The sequence below is a fragment of the Adelges cooleyi genome, unplaced genomic scaffold, assembly GCF_023614345.1.
Source record: "Adelges cooleyi isolate 19-005CV unplaced genomic scaffold, UGA_ACOO_1.1 ACOO_flye_CR_arks_rails_tigmint_CR_PRNA_1, whole genome shotgun sequence".
NCBI classification, from domain to species: domain Eukaryota; kingdom Metazoa; phylum Arthropoda; class Insecta; order Hemiptera; family Adelgidae; genus Adelges; species Adelges cooleyi.
Window position 1 is genome coordinate 5,318,134 of NW_026095751.1, and position 16,678 is coordinate 5,334,811.

Sequence of the window (16,678 nt, forward strand, 5' to 3'; positions counted from 1 at the left end):
TTACTTACCAATTAGCTTTTTGAGCCACTGGATAAAATAGTTTTTTTTTTACTTAAATTTGATCAGTTTTTGTTGATTAACGAAACATAATTCAGTAGTAAAAAAAAGGTAAAAAAAAAACAATCATTTTATTTTTTATTATTTTTTTTTTTATTTAGGTTTGTAGTTTTTTATACATGCTCATCTCATTTGCCCTAGCTGGTTTCGTAAGTAAAATATAAAATGTATAAATTAGAAGATAATACAAAGATAGACGTTTTATTTCTATAGAGAACTGAACGAGGAGTATAACCTGAATAATCTGTAGATACAATACACGTTTTTTATACTAATATTTTTAAAAAAATAACACTCGATTTTCATGATTGTAAAATATATATACAAAAAAAAATTATCGTATAAAAAGTGAAAAAACAAAAAAAAAGAATTGCATTCTATTTTGCCATTATAGTTTAATGTATTATGACAAGGCTGATTTTAAAATTCACTGTCATAATATATTAGAGGGAATAAAAAATTGAATATTCAACTAAATAAAGCCCCAATAACACGACAAAAAATATTCAGTTAACATTATTATTATTTATGAAAGGCTTATGAAAATATACAATTTTATAATATTATTACAAGTACACACTGTAAGAAAAAAAAAAACCTCGCATAGATTATCTTTAAAAAATATTAATACTAAAAATTAAAGCTATACCGTGGAAAAATAGAATACATTTTTCCTATTACCGAAAATACACACACACAAATTAGAAACTAAAAAACAACTAGGTTACGTTATGAAACCTAATTATACCTATAACCTAATTATAAATTTTATCTTAAAAATTATTGAGGATCTAATTTTATTTTTTCTGTTTTTATTTATTTATATTACTTTGATAAGACGTTGATTAAAGAAATGTAAACTCAGATGGTATTGTTATTGATGAGGAAAATAACTTCAATAGAAAATATTGTTGTAATTATAATACAATGAATGTAAGAAAATTAATCAACTCCTCGTTGGTTCCAAAGCTTCCTTACAAAGGTAACTTTAATTATTTTTACATATTGTATACATATTTATTTACTACAAATTTTATAAAAAAAAAAAAATTAAGAATTTAGAAAAAAATTAATATTATTTTACTTTTTAATTTTAGTCGGATGTAGTCGCAGACGTGTTGTAGTAGGTAGTTTCTGGTTTTAGATCTAGACGAGAAGACGTTGAAACCGGTCGAGGGCGGAGTGGCGGCCGAAGCTAGGCGATCGCTAAAAAATATATATATCCACGTGATACTTAAACAAGTTGGCAGGTCATTTTTATTAAAAATAAAACAATAATATAATCATAACACTAACATAATATGTATATATATTTAATAGGCAAAAATATTGAGTTATCTACTATTTAGAACTTGTTTTTTAGCTGGGTCCACCCTGTGTGGCTATCTATTGATTAGCGCACACAAAAAAACCACATAGCCAGGCCGATGGGAAAAACCGCTTGGGTGTGGACACGGTTTCAATAGTAATGGCTGTAATACCAAATGCCAGATACCTTTTCATTGATCGAAAATACATTTTTACACTTAAAATACATTTTTGACTTTTTATTAAAAATTTTTTTATTGCAAGCCAAAAGAATAATATAGAAGAAACAAGTGGGGGAGTTTGGCAAAAATATGTGATATAAGATAGTTTAGGTTTTAATTTGTTTAAAGATAACTTGTATGTAAACTAGGGATTTCCTACCAAAAAGAAACAATGTATAACCACGGTAAGATAAACTTTGGCTACTTTTTCCTTTTACAACAGGCCATAATTGCAATATGTTTTAAATTTACAGGAAAATTGTGGGCGATACCATTATTTCAGTCATTAATATCAAGTTTTTGTGGCGAGCCTCATCCTCTTCTTTTCATTTTTGTCTTATTCTTTTAATCTGCATACTAATGCATTACAATTTGTAATCTTCGGGCACGTCCTGTCCTCTCAGACAGAATAGACCCTTAATTTTACTCCCACACTGTCTTCATGATAATGTGTGAAAAAACATAAGTTTTTATTTGCATATTACTTTATGAATATAATCTTGAAATTTTTAATAGAACGGAAAAAGCTATTAAAAGCTACATATAGGAAATATTTCACATTATTTGATGTAGGAGCCATTTCAAACATGCCAACTTATTTGAAGATAAATGAATATCAACTTCATCTAGTAAGTGCTATGTTAATTTTAATTAATGTAAGTTTAAGTATAATTTTATTTGAGTTATGGCAAGAGTTTAATCAAAAATCACTACTGTGGAAGTTGCTTTCTAGTTTCTGGTGGACGTATTGACCAGACACATATTTTTTTATAAAAAGTTAATGACTTTTTCAATGTGAGATAAAAGGCTGATTTTTTTTATTAGTAAGATTTATTAAGAAAACCATAACAATTTTTTTATATATTTGCTTATAACTTAACTTAAAAAACGGAAATTAAAAATTGGCTTATAAGTATAAAGTACTTATTAAACCAAAAAATAATACCATTTGGGGGTATCTACCATCAGGTTTCCCTGAAAAGAAACTTTGTTTTCTTTCGTAAACAAGATTTGTTTTTTCGTTCCTCTTGAAACAACCTTAGTCCCACGAAAATTTGATAAATTTAATGGTTTGTAAAATTCTATGGACCATAAATTATGAGCAACTAAATGTATATACATTTATGAAAAACTTCAATGGGCATTTAAATGTGACCAGACATTAGGTTATTATAAACACCATTTAAATAAGACCATTTTTAGTGAAAACAAAATTAATATTAACTTTTTATCATAAGAGGAATGTGACCATCATTAATGGAAATACAAAGTCTATAATAATTATATAATAAGTTTTATTTAAAATCAAAACATACCAGGTATTAAAATGTGCACTTTTCATTATTTTCGTTAATCGGACAAACGAAACTGTAATATTTAGGCGGCAATCATACACAGTAAAAATAGGAAAGAAAAACTGCTTAAGATAAAATATTGGATATTTTTCAATTTTAAATATTTTCTATTTTATATAAGTATTATTTATATATATATATATAAAAAAATGTATCGTTTGAATGTGCTTTCACTCGTTTTGTTTAAATGTAAACTACTCACAGATACGAAGCATGTCTACAGCAGATCGGCCACATTCTGTGGCATCTCAAGCACGTGAGTGTTGTAAAACGATTCAATATCCTTCATGGCCCTTTTGTCGTCTTCGGTGATGAAATTAATGGCAACACCCTTACGACCGAAACGGCCTGAACGACCGATTCTGTGTATGTAGTTTTCGCGATTGGACGGCAAGTCATAGTTGATGACCAACGATACCTGCTGTACATCGATTCCTCGAGCTAACAAATCAGTAGTAATTAATACACGACTTGATCCAGAACGGAATTGACGCATGATAAGCTCCCGCTGACGCTGGTCCATTTCCCCGTGCATAGCAGACACAGTAAATGTTTTCAGACGCATGTTTTCTGTCAACCATTCCACCTTGCGGCGCGTGTTACAAAATATCACAGCCTGGGTGATGCTAAGCGTATCGTACAAGTCGCATAATGTGTCAAATTTCCATTCTTCTTTTGTTACATTGATATAGAACTGTTTAATACCTGAAAATACAATCGAGCGTAGTAAGTAATTCAACCACATTGTTATTCGATTTGTTTACCTTCCAATGTTAGTTCCTCCTTTTGCACCAAAATACGTACTGGATTACGCATGAAATGTGTACTAACTTCCAAGACATCTTCAGGCATGGTAGCAGACAGCAAAATCACCTGGATATCCTCTTCGAGGAACTTGAAGACCTCTTTGATCTGATCTTTGAAACCACGAGACAACATTTCGTCTGCTTCGTCCAACACAAAGATCTTGATGAACTGTGTGCGTAGAGACTTCCTGGCGATCATGTCGTAAACACGACCGGGCGTGCCAACTACAACGTGGGATCCGGTATCCAGCTTACGCATGTCATCACGGACGTTAGTTCCACCAATGCAGGCATGACAGTCTGCCTTCATGAAATCTCCCAAAGCAATAACCACCTATTACATTTAATAAAATTAATTTATATAAAAATTTGCTAATAATAATAAAAAAAAAAATACTACCTTTTGGATTTGCTGGGCCAATTCACGGGTGGGTGCCAAAATGAGTGCCTGGCACTCGTTCAAGTTAGTGTCGATCTGTTGCAAAATGGAAATCGAGAATGTTGCAGTCTTACCAGTACCAGATTGGGCCTGGGCAATGACATCATGTCCCTTGATGCACGGTAAAATGGCGCGTTGCTGGATAGCTGAAGGCTTTTCGAAACCATAACCGTAGATACCGCGCAATAGTTCTTCTTTTAAATTCATCTCATCGAAATTATCCACGACCTCCTTCCAATCTGATTCGATTGTGCCGCCAACATCCATGCCGGGTGGGCCAGAATACTCATTGGTTTCGCTTGACGGTCCATTCTTCGTCTCATTAACATTCATTATTTATTATATTCTAAAATATAACGATTAAATTTTAATTAACTGCTATTCAAAAACGATTACAACAATTGGAACAATTTAGCATTAACTTGTAGTTTGAAATTCATGGTAAAAAAAAATTCTTTAGGCAAAATTCATTATTAGTTAACGGCTATTTAGGCTATCAATATTGTCATAGAAGACATTTCTTAACTTTAGTGCCGGGACAGGTTAATTAATTGCTGAATAGAGGGATTTCTCGCCCAACAACCAGAGTCAACCATATCAGATTGACAAACCAACAATAGTCACAATAGTGACACAAAGAGTAAGAATATTTAATAATAGACTTTGATTCTTTTATTTTTAATTTTCTGTAATTTATTAACTTAACTAACAATAAACTTTGATTTTATTTTTAAAAATATATACCTACCTAAAATAAGCCATATAATATTAAAAAACCATACGAGGATGGAAACTGTCTCATTCTAATACTGAATTAAAAAAAAAAATTCCCCCGCTTGAAATATCTATAATATACAAGACGACTTAATATAGATAAAGATTGCTCAATTATTGAATTTTATACGAAATATTTCATTTTTACAACCAGTAACTACATACTCGAGTCTTGAACCATGCACATTATTTTTTAATTAAATAGTGGAAAGTAAAAAATTTAACCATACCTAATTTCATTTTTTAGTTAATAATAGTATACAGTTTTAAGCAACTTTTATGGAAAAATTACCTTATGGTATTATATATTTAAATAAAAATGGGTACTGTCAAATTTCCAAAAGGTCAACGTATTGTAACTGCATACCCATGCAGGTAACGTGAATGCAACTAACCACTTTTTCAGAAAATCATAATAAGGTAATATTATTATTGAAGCTCGATATATAATAGATTATCATTTAAATGATTTAAAACAAAATTAGTTATTACAAATAACCTACATAGTATAAGAGGCCAATTTAACATAGATTTTTTCAATTTTGAAGCACAAACCGTTACCTACCAGAAAAGTTTGAACCCCCCATATTCCAATGACAACCAACTTGCCCAATACAACAAATTATACAACAAGGCACATAGAAATCTATGCGTTACACAATGTATTCATTTAGCCTACATTCAGAAGTCCATGAATGGACAACGGGTTTCTTGCCTGACCCAACGCCTCACCCAAACGTCTAACCTATAAAACACCCAACGACGTGAACTCCTAAACCTGGCGGTTTCAAAAGGGTCCTAAAGGAAATAGAAGACCGTGATCTATACAGAATACTACACCTAATATTCCGAAACCGGCTTTATCAAAAACCTCGAGCAACCCAAGTTGACGGCCACTCGCATGGATGTGGCCTCAGACAACCGCAGGACCCTAGTTTCGGCATGAGCGATTTTACAAGACCTAAGTATTAATAATAAATGTGCACTTGTACTTACATACTGTATAACTGATTATAGTCGGAAAACGAATAAATGTATCTACAAAGAACACATTATGACAATTAAACAATGTGGAAAACGCTTACAGTACATGTGATTTGCCGAGAGGAAATCTAAAGAGAGAGACGGATAGAGAGAGAGCAACGTTATATCGTGTGTAATCGACAAGCGTTTGTCGTTTGGTTAGGTTAGACAACAGTGTGACCACGCGTCGCATAAGCGACCGGTTTTCCAATCGATAATCACAGCATCGTCCGCATTAATAATTGCCGGCAAATGAAATGCCCAGCTAAGAGGGTTGGCAGCACTGTACCGCTACCGCGTCCGTTTCGTTGTTGATAAACAAAACAAAATACAAATCACAAAATATGTCGGAAACGTGTGGCCGGTGGCGCGTTGTGCGACTTAAAATCGCGCCACTTTTATCTTTTCCGTTTTTAGGAACTAAAACATTTATCGTAACATATTCATAGGCTATCTCGTAAGGTTAGGTTAGGTTCGTTGTGGTATCACAGAGTAAATGAAATTCCATTTATTCTGTCGTGGTATTTCGTCTTTTATAGTACTGCTGGTAATTTAGTGTTAAAAATCTAGATATTTGATAATTAAACAGTATTTCGAACAGATGAATCAATAAGTTTATTAATATTAAATGTACTATGTTATTATTTTAAAATGAATTAGATACGGTCATCTAGAAAAAATATATAAATCCAAATTTTATGGACAGATAAATTGCCTGTAGGGCTAGTAGGGGGGGGGGCATATGCCCGACATCGGGTTTTATAGGTAAACTTCAAGATCTCCTGAACACAACTATATTATGCAATTATTGCATTTTTAAAAAAACTCTTATTCTTGGACACCCTTTAAAACAAATCGAGTACCTACCATTAATTAAAATAAAAATGTAAATAGTATTTTATTCGAAAAATGACAAAACATAACATTTAAATAATTATATAATTTGTTTTTATACTTAAACATTTAATAATATAATATTTATAAATATATATTTTTTTTCAATTGAATAATTTCTTACTGCACCTAGATCGACAAGAAATGAGATCTAATATAAAACTAACGTTTTTAGAATGGTTCAGCATAGTTGATCAATATCATAATTCATAACCCTAATACCATTGTTTTTTTTTTTGTACTTTATAACAATCTACACAAATTAAACATACTAAACTATTCTATATAATTTGTTGGCAACCCAATTCTGGGCGCAAAACTAAATAAATCATATATTATTCGTTGTGTTTATTTTTCGTTTCCATAATGGTTGAAGTATTTTATACGCCTTTGTACTACTATATTCTATGCATAATTAATTAATGTAATATTAAATTTAAATAAATTACTTTTTTTTTTAATTAAATAATTAATTCATGGTTGAAAAATTACTATGTACCTACTGATAGTTGCATGCGTTTTAATAATCGTATACTTTTTATTTGGTACTTAAGTTTTAAATTGAGGTCAATAACCTCAAATTTTGAAGCTAAAAAAAAATAGTGTGTTGCTTTTTTTAGAAGCAGTAAAAATAATGGTTGACGTTATTTCAGTGACGCTATAACCCCATTGTAAATATACAGTAATAAATACCATTTTTTAAGGATAATGATGCAGTTAACACCGTCGTCATCTGTTTTTTATTAATTATCTACATTAGTTAGGTATATTGTACTTAGAAGATTATTCTCTACTTAAGAGCCAATAAATTTATATTGTGTAGGTACTTATTACTAAGTATACTGACTATATAGTTTGAATTTATTGTAATCATTGAGTGGTTGATATAGTATTTTTTTCATTTTCGTTTCTCAGTGTTTAATTTCGATAAAAATAGAACTGTTTAACAATATTTTATAAAATAATAATGCATGACTAAATAAATGTATTAAGTCACGAAATAGTGAATACAAGTAATACTTAACAACTATCAATAATATTATGTAAATTGATGTAATTTGTCAATAATACTTTGTAACATCGATTAATCGATATCAATCTACCATAAATGAATGCATAGTTCAGTTTATTATACTGTACTATAATATAGTATGATGTACAGTAAGTTCATAAGTTGAACTTAAAGTGTTGGCTTAATAAAAATACATTTTAATTTTGATTTAAAAAAAAAATACGAAATTATTAATAAAAAAAAATAATTGACTATAATCACTATACAAACAATTTTTTTTAGAAAAACATTGACGTTCCATCAAAATCTAAACGAAATTTTTAATTTTTTTACATAGAAAATTAAAATTTGTTTTTGATAATTATGGACGAAATTAATTGACCTTGATGCACAGGATTATGGTGTACGTATATTATTGCAGTCGTATTTTCGAACTTCTAGATTTTTTTTCCCAAAAAACTAGAACTTTATATTTATCAAATCGAAAAAGAACAGTGATAGTGTAAACGGGGCTTATGTCATAGTTGATAGTTTGAAATTGGAATAGAGTGCAAGCCGAGGTCGTAAAGGGTGACGGGACTCGGGAGGCGTTTCGACATTGTCAGTCATCCCGTCCCAGGCAACGCAAGCGTTTCTACCGACGAACGACCGACCAGGGGCTCATGGGTTGTACTTTCTTATTCTACGTTGCAATGGCCGCGTCGCGTTATGTACTCGCACCGCGCGCGTAACGACGGGGCCAACGTGCGCGTCCGGCCGTTATGCGACCCTGGTACATAGTTGCCCTATTTGACGAAACACTGTAACCGCATTAGCATAAAAATCGGCTCATCGTTAGTCGCTTTTCTCAGATCTGACGCGCAGCCACGTACAACGCGATTATTGGACACGAACAAAGCCGTAATTTTATTGGCGGCGTACCTACCATTTTGTTAATTTTTTAACAGCTATAAAATGCTGTACAGCTTGGTACACAATTTGGTATACAATTTTACACATATTTCCAGAAAGCAACGATGGTAATTAAACTGTAACGGTTAGGCTTTAATCGGCTATAAATATGGTTTAATTATTTTTTTTTACACATTTACATATTATTGTTTCAAGAGGGGCAATATGTCTCTCCTCACCCCTCCCCGTCGATAGGTGCACGTACACGATAGCACTCAACTGAAACCAACTGTCGTACAAGGTCAAACGTAGACCGGAGCACGTATAATAATAAATTATATTAGCGGACCAAAGTATATTTCCTGTAGCTGTTTTTTTATCATTAAAAAAAGTTTTACCTTTCACGCTCCATCGTTTTATTAGTTATTATACCTATGTTATTTCATAACTTACATAAGGCTCAGAACTTGATGCATTTGCATTTTATTTCCTATTACTTTTATACCATACGCGTTTTAACATAAATGCAAAATTAGTAATAAAAATATCTAACGCGAAATTTATTTCGAATTTTTCGAAATAATTTTAGGTATTTGATAATTTTTAGTCATTTTTCTACCGTCTAAATGAATTATTTGCATGTTCCTCATTTGAGCCTAACATACAATTTTTTTTTTACAAATTATTATAAAACCGTGTTGCAACTGATGCACTAAGTCATTACACAATATTTGACCCGGCCGACGGTTTTTGTTTAAACTTCAACAAATATTTTATGAATATAATGATTTCTTTTAATAACAATTTTGTCAAATAAACTTTGGATAATTTTATATCAATATTTTCTTGATTTGATGGTTACAAACTGATAGATAATCTTTGAATCATTTCCTATGTTTAATATGGAAAGCGATGTCGTTTTTTGATGGAAAATAATCTTCCTCCACTTGAATTAGATGTAGGTAGCCATTCAACAAAATATCCGCATTATAATTTCAACATTAGTGTCAATAGTGGAAAATCGACGAGACATTTTAAAAACTTGATAAAAAATTATTTTTTCTCTGTTGAACAAAATTTAGAATTGCTTAAATAGTATCACTATTAGTGTACTGCCTGTCTAGATCTTCTGAATATAATTCTACAAGATTTATAGCACTGTCACGCATGTCATTTGTACCAGTTGATTCCATTTGTTGTATAAAGCCAACATTTCTATAAAGTTCAATGTAAACTAGTTTTTTCATTTAAATTCATAACTAATCGATCAATTATTGTATATATATATATACAGTGATTATTTTTATCGTGGGCCACTCAATATCTCATAGCGTTTAATAAGAAATTACATTTTTTTTCATGTTTGTTTTTATACAATGTGGTATTAATTTTTCACAATTTTTTTTAAATAAATCTTAACAAACAAAATAAAAATAACTTCAAAAACAGTTATCCAAAACTGGTTATCGACCAGTTAAAATGTTTAGTACATTATTCTCAATTTAAAAAGCTAATAAAATGTATACATTGTATAAAAACACTATGATAAAAAACATTTTAATTTCTTATTAAACCCTATGAGTATTAAGTGGCCCATGGTAACAACACTGATTATTATTTTTGAACCAATTACGTAGGCATTTTTTATAACACAATTGATTATGATTTATGTATAGACTATTCCTTGGATATCTGTAGACCTTTTTTATCTAGTCCGCCTCTTGTTTTTAATAAAATAGTTTATTGTTTTTAATTATGAGGCTGTCTTGAATATAAATCAAAAATTTTCCCCAGGACCAAGTCTAGTTTCCGGTCATTTAATGAATGGCTGTTTGTCAACTGTGCAAACAGTATGTGTGAATATCAATATTATTTATCTTTACTGAACTTGCCGACTCAACAAATGATTCATCCCATTACCTCACGGTCAGCAGTTACATGCATAGACCGCAGCTACCAATTATAAAATATTATACATATAAAAATTACAGCTTGATAATATTTTTCACTTATAAAAAAAGCGCCGAGTTGAAAGTAACATATGTAGTTGTATTTTTATTTATCACAAATATAGAACTAAAAACATAATATAATTATATTCGAGTAATAATAGATCACATATTATAAAAGGAAAGATACGGTAGTTCGGTAGTTGCCGAACATTTGCTTTAGGTAGTAATTCTAATAAAGAATTATAACAAAATAAATCCCATATCTTAAAATGACAAAGTAAAAAATATATATATAAAAAAAACACCATAAAATAGAATAGTAATACATTAAAAAAAAAAAAAAAATAGTAACAGCAAATTATACATTAAATATTTCTGTCAAGTCCAAAGGCATCGGTCTCATCAGGCTTTTACAATATTTGTCAATAGTCATTTTTGCCGTTTCGTCATTCTCGCCAATGAAATTTATTACGGTTGTAAAATTGATTATTCTATTGGTGTAAACTCTCGGGTCGGCAGGCAATTCATAGTTTATTACAATGTTTCTGGGCAACATTTTTGGAAAACAAATGCTTTTTATTGGATCAGCAACAATGAGTACACGTAGTTGACGTTTTAAATAGCGTGTAAGTTTTTTATTGCGCTCATATTCGTTCATTTTTAAATCAAAAGTAGATACAGTCAGACCTATTTTCAGCATATTTTCATACATCCATTGGGCTTTGTCAAAGGTATTACAATATATTATGACCGATTCTCGTTCCAACTCATTACATATTATTCCACAAACGACAGAAAATTTAAACTCCTCCAATACACCCATGATAAATTGATTAGGTAATAGGCCTATATATAATATAAGATAAATAATTTAAGTTTTTTTACTGATTTATAAAATGTGTGCAGATTCGAGTATACCAGCTATTTTTTCTTCTTTCCTCTCATCTTCGTTAAGAAAAATTAACGGGTCTTGTAAGAAAACGACGGACACATCCATTATTTGATCTACTTTGTCTGAAGCCAACAAAGTGATTTGTTTTTTTATCACCTTGAGTTTTTGCATAACCTCTTCAATAACAACATAATATGGCAACATTTCGTCTATCTGATACATCATAACCGTGCTTATAAACTGAGTGCTTAACGAATTACACGCAATCATATTTGAAATGCCCGCCGGTGTGCCGATAACAATGTGTGGGATAACAGATAGTTTTCGCGGTACATTGTCACCTCCGATACATAGCGTCAAGTCCATAAACTCGCTTAAATCATTTATGACCTGAAAAACAAATTATGTATTAAACACAGATTTAAAATTAAAAAAACAATTTGTCGTCAATAAAAATGAGTATCAAGGTACCTAATTTTGAATATTTTTATGTTCATAATGTTTGTAACGTCATTATATTATACATTATTTAGTTTTTAAATTTCTAAAAATTATTATGTTGTATTTAAATAAAAAATAATAATGTAAGGAAATTAGCTTTTATACATACATTACATTATAAAGTGAAAATATTAATTTAGTCATAAAACTAATTTATGTTATGCTAAATACTAACAAAAATAGTAGTTGAACAAAAAAAAAAAAAAATGAACTGATATTTTTTTTCATTGTCAGAAATGGACAATATTTGAATTACAGTACTTTTAAGAACATATTTTACTTTTGTATTTGTAATTGGTTTTAGAAATGAATTTTCATTTTCTTGTGCTAAATACTTTTAATCGTATTTCTAATATTTAAAATCAGAACTTGAAATTGTTTCAACCGTTTAAAATATCACTCTTTTATATTAAACTTAACTTCGAATTGTTGTAGTAAATTAGAGATAATAAAACGGTTTTATCTGAAATAAAATTATATCAAAATAAGATTGTGATTATCAATTCGAATTAAATCAAGTTTTTTAAATTATTTACTTATGTGTCAGCCCAAAATTCCAGTAATATCAGCTAGCCTACATTAAAAAATGAATCGCTTGTCTTATTAAATATATAGTTTTAAAATAAAAATATATGAATTTCTAGAATAACAAAATATCCAGTTACAGCTGAAAATATAAAGATGGTTTTATGGTATATATTTTAAAATAAAATACATTTTTCAGAAATACACAAAAAATGGAATTTGTTTTTCAAAATAGTGTTAAATATTTATTAAAGTATTTAAAATGTTTAGACAAATTCATTTTATGGATAAAATCTGTTTGTTGCGGGAGTCAATATTAAAAAAAAAAAAACATCTTAGATTTATTTTTAAAAAAATGTAGAAGTTTACAAATTTATTGACCTCAATATAATTTTATACTTTAAACAAAAGAATAGATTTTGAACTTCAACATAAGATGATAGTAGTTTAGTTCCGTTCTAGCATTGTTAACTTATGAATATTTTTAAGAGCAATAACGGATTCAAAAGGTCGATTGAAGGCCACAATTCCTTTTGCTTTATTTGGGGTCCAGTTAGTGTTGTAAAAGTATCTTTATTTTATAAACCGATTTTAAATACAGATAAATGAGTAATTGTCTATTTTCTTTCTAAAATAAATAAGTTAATAATACCTTTTCAATTTGTACAGCAATTTCCCTAGTGGGAACTAAAATAAGAGCTTGGCACTCTTTCAGCTCTGTGATGACACGTTGAAGTACAGGAATGGACATTATCGCTTGCCACTCGCGATTGGCTTTAAAATATATTATAATATCTTGGCCTTTAATGCAGTGTTGAATGAAATTTTGCTGTAAGCTAGTCGGATTCAAAGAACCCAGCGAGTAAATTCCACGTAAAATGTCAAGTTTGAGATCCATGTAGTTCAAGTTATTGGTCCACTCTATTAAATTAAATGTTTCGATGTGGGCTTTTTTGTCATTACTTGTATCAGATCCCGCTTGACTGCTTAATTGTTCTTCAAATGTTTCATCGTTAATGATCTACAACAAAAATATTTCATTCCTTTATTTTGCCTTTAATTGTTGCATTATTTAAAATTAAAAGTTTATACTAACAGATCTATCGAGTTATAATTGATAAAATTATAGGAAAATATTATAATATTATAAAATACAGTGAAACACATCTAAGAAGAAATTGCACAGGACTGTAAGAAATTTCCATGGTTAGTCATTTTTCGTCTTATTCAATGAGAAATATAAAAATAAATTGGTTAGGTGGAGCAAATTTTGTAATTGAAATAAATTTATACATTTTTCATTGATAAACTAAATGAAATAATGTAATATTTAAAACAATATAAAATAATTAAATTACATTTTTAACAGACTTATTCAAATAACTTGTTATTTTAAATAAAAAAGTATTGATTTATTAGGTATTTAATAAATAACTATTTTCTATAATTGTTTTTAATTTGTGTTAAAATAAAAAAAATGAGATAATAATTAAAATTGCATTTATTTGATTCTGTTCAAGAAAAAAAAAGTATTTGCTAGAATTTTTATAATGCCCAGGTCTGATTTAAATATATCACCATATGTTAGTCGTCATCTGTAAAAATGAATTTTACTCATTTTAATTTTTAACTATTTAACAAACCTGTGTTGAAGTGGAATCTTCTTTTTGTTTAGATAATTGTAGCGACTGATTATTTAATTCTGCACATGGTATATTTTGAAAATTAGATGTACTCGGTTTGCTACATTCAATAGGGATTTTTGAATTTTCCTAAGTCAGAAAAACAAAAATTATAAAATTATACCATTTGCAATTATTTTACCATAGTGTCTCTGCCACTAGATGGAATGGAATCAAATGTGGATCCAGAATGTCAGTTATCATTATCTACCAACATATATAGCTGCTCTACACCTGCCTTAAGGTGCTGGCGGGGTAACAGATAACACACCGTCCTGAATCCGGTTCCACATTTGGAACTCAAGAGGCTCAGAAACACCGTTATTTATAATACAATTCATTAAACATTACTTCTTCCAAATGTGAGTTATGAGAGTCAGTGCTTGATATCACATTAGAATTTTGTACAAAAACTGTAGTTTCAGCTTTTGAAGCATTTTCCTGTAAAATAAAAAAAAGGGAATCACAAATATATAATATAAATATATATATGGATTAAAATTTTTAACTAAGCCCTTTTGATTTTTCTTGACGCTTAACCTAATCACAATACAGGCTAAATATTTAAACAGTATACTAACCTCAGAAAAAAAGTTGAACATATCTTCTTCAGTGACTACATCGTATTGATCCAAAAGCTGAATGCTCCCGTCTAAGCTTTCTTCATTCCCTTTTAGCGTATTAGTAGAATTAGGTGTGACAGGTAAGCTATTAACACTTCCAGGCTTCTCAAGTTCATCATGGCCACTACATCTTGATAATATTATTTCTTCTTTAGATAAATTATCGTTAAATTCTAACGATTCAGCATATTGTAAAACCGCCTTTGTTAATTCAGTAGGACCTTTATTTGCCTTTGCCAATTTGTCATTTAAAAGTGCCTTTAAGTAGTTCAATGGTTCAACTTCAGCTCGAAGTTGTACTATTACATTTTCAAACGACAACAACGATTTTTTTTTAACTTCAAGATCAGATATTTTAGCCTTCAACTCATCGATAGATAAACACTCATTGAGCACGTTAACTTGCTTTTGAAGCAACTCTTTTTCAGCTAGTAACTTTTTGACTTGTTCTTCAAGTCTATTTTGATCAACTTTCTGATCCATATTTGAAAACACCAATTTTCAGTTAAGAGTATTTCTAAAAATAACAAATCATACATTTATTAAATATATTATAGAAAAATTAGATGTTTTTCTGTATCAGACAACCATTTATTTATCACAATAAAAAAAAAAAAAAGGTTTGAAGCTTAATTTCAGTCAAATTTCTTCTCTCTGAAATTTGATCGAAAAAAATAGATTTTATTTGTTCTGGAGAATATAATTTTTAATTGGAGGTAAAATTTTTAATTTGTTTGAAACTTTATCTAGAACACTGGTCAAAAATACCAAATGTCGATGAGCACTTTATTCATAAGAGATAACTATATCATAAAGACTTATAATTTCCAGATACTATAGTAAAAAAAAACTATTACCATAGTATAATGATTTCAATAGCGTGTATGATTTCAGTTTTCTTTTTAAATACCTGATTTCTGTTCTAAATTACTTCTAAACTATTTATTTCACTTATTATAGTTTTGTTGAATACAGGTAATTTTAATATAGTTTATCAATATAAAATCTCCCCTCGCCAGCCAAAACAAATTTGTTTAAAACTTCATGTTCATTTTGTTTGCCGATTCAGAAAAAAAAATTAGTTAAATGGGAGTAAAATATGAATTACGCTAGAAATTGATCTGGGCTATTTAATGTTTTTGACATAAAAAAATGGTGGTATATAATGTTGTAACAAAATTACTAACAAAAATCAAATTTTACTCGCTACCTACAAAAAAGTTACTTCTCTAAACGAAAATTTAATTTGTTTATTTTTTAAATGTGTAAAATGATGATACAATTCTGGAAAACAATTATTTTTTAGTAGCTAGTAAAATGTGATTTTCGTCGAAAACTTTATCCAGGCCCTTGGTCGTAACTATATTATACCTAAAAGTTATTGTACATATTTTTCTTACCAGTTCAAATCGGATGTACAGTGCAAATATTTAACTTTTAAACACTGTTAACGGCGTCAACCGGCAAAGTGCTCTTGGACAGACAAAGGAATGAACTCAGAACTACATAGGTAGGTATAAGGTACGTAATGAGAGGTGGGTAAATTTACTCAAATACGAAATAATAAGCAGTAATAACAATCTGCGATGTAACGTGAGTCATGATCAGGTTTCTTTTATCATTATCCTACGAACTACGACGTAGATTTCGATGTTTGGATGATAACCGCTTTTCATTTCATTACTGCGTAAATTGTAAAAAAAATACACAAAATAAAGTACGA

General features: G+C 29.5%; 1 protein-coding gene across 1 annotated transcript; it reads right to left on the reverse strand.

Annotated features, from left to right (window-relative positions):
* Positions 1–1,095: 1,095 nt before the first annotated feature.
* On the reverse strand, positions 1,096–16,620 carry LOC126835776 (uncharacterized). The gene is made up of 11 exons (XM_050568590.1): positions 16,356–16,620; positions 14,914–15,472; positions 14,684–14,773; positions 14,294–14,422; positions 13,303–13,671; positions 11,651–12,014; positions 11,097–11,578; positions 4,148–4,519; positions 3,706–4,081; positions 3,144–3,646; positions 1,096–1,263 (listed from the first exon to the last, which is right to left on the reverse strand). Exons 2-10 carry the CDS (start codon positions 15,436–15,438, stop codon positions 3,159–3,161), a joined length of 3,195 nt encoding a protein of 1,064 aa, XP_050424547.1. The 5' UTR covers positions 15,439–15,472; positions 16,356–16,620; the 3' UTR covers positions 1,096–1,263; positions 3,144–3,158.
* Between the last annotated feature and the right edge of the window lie 58 nt (positions 16,621–16,678).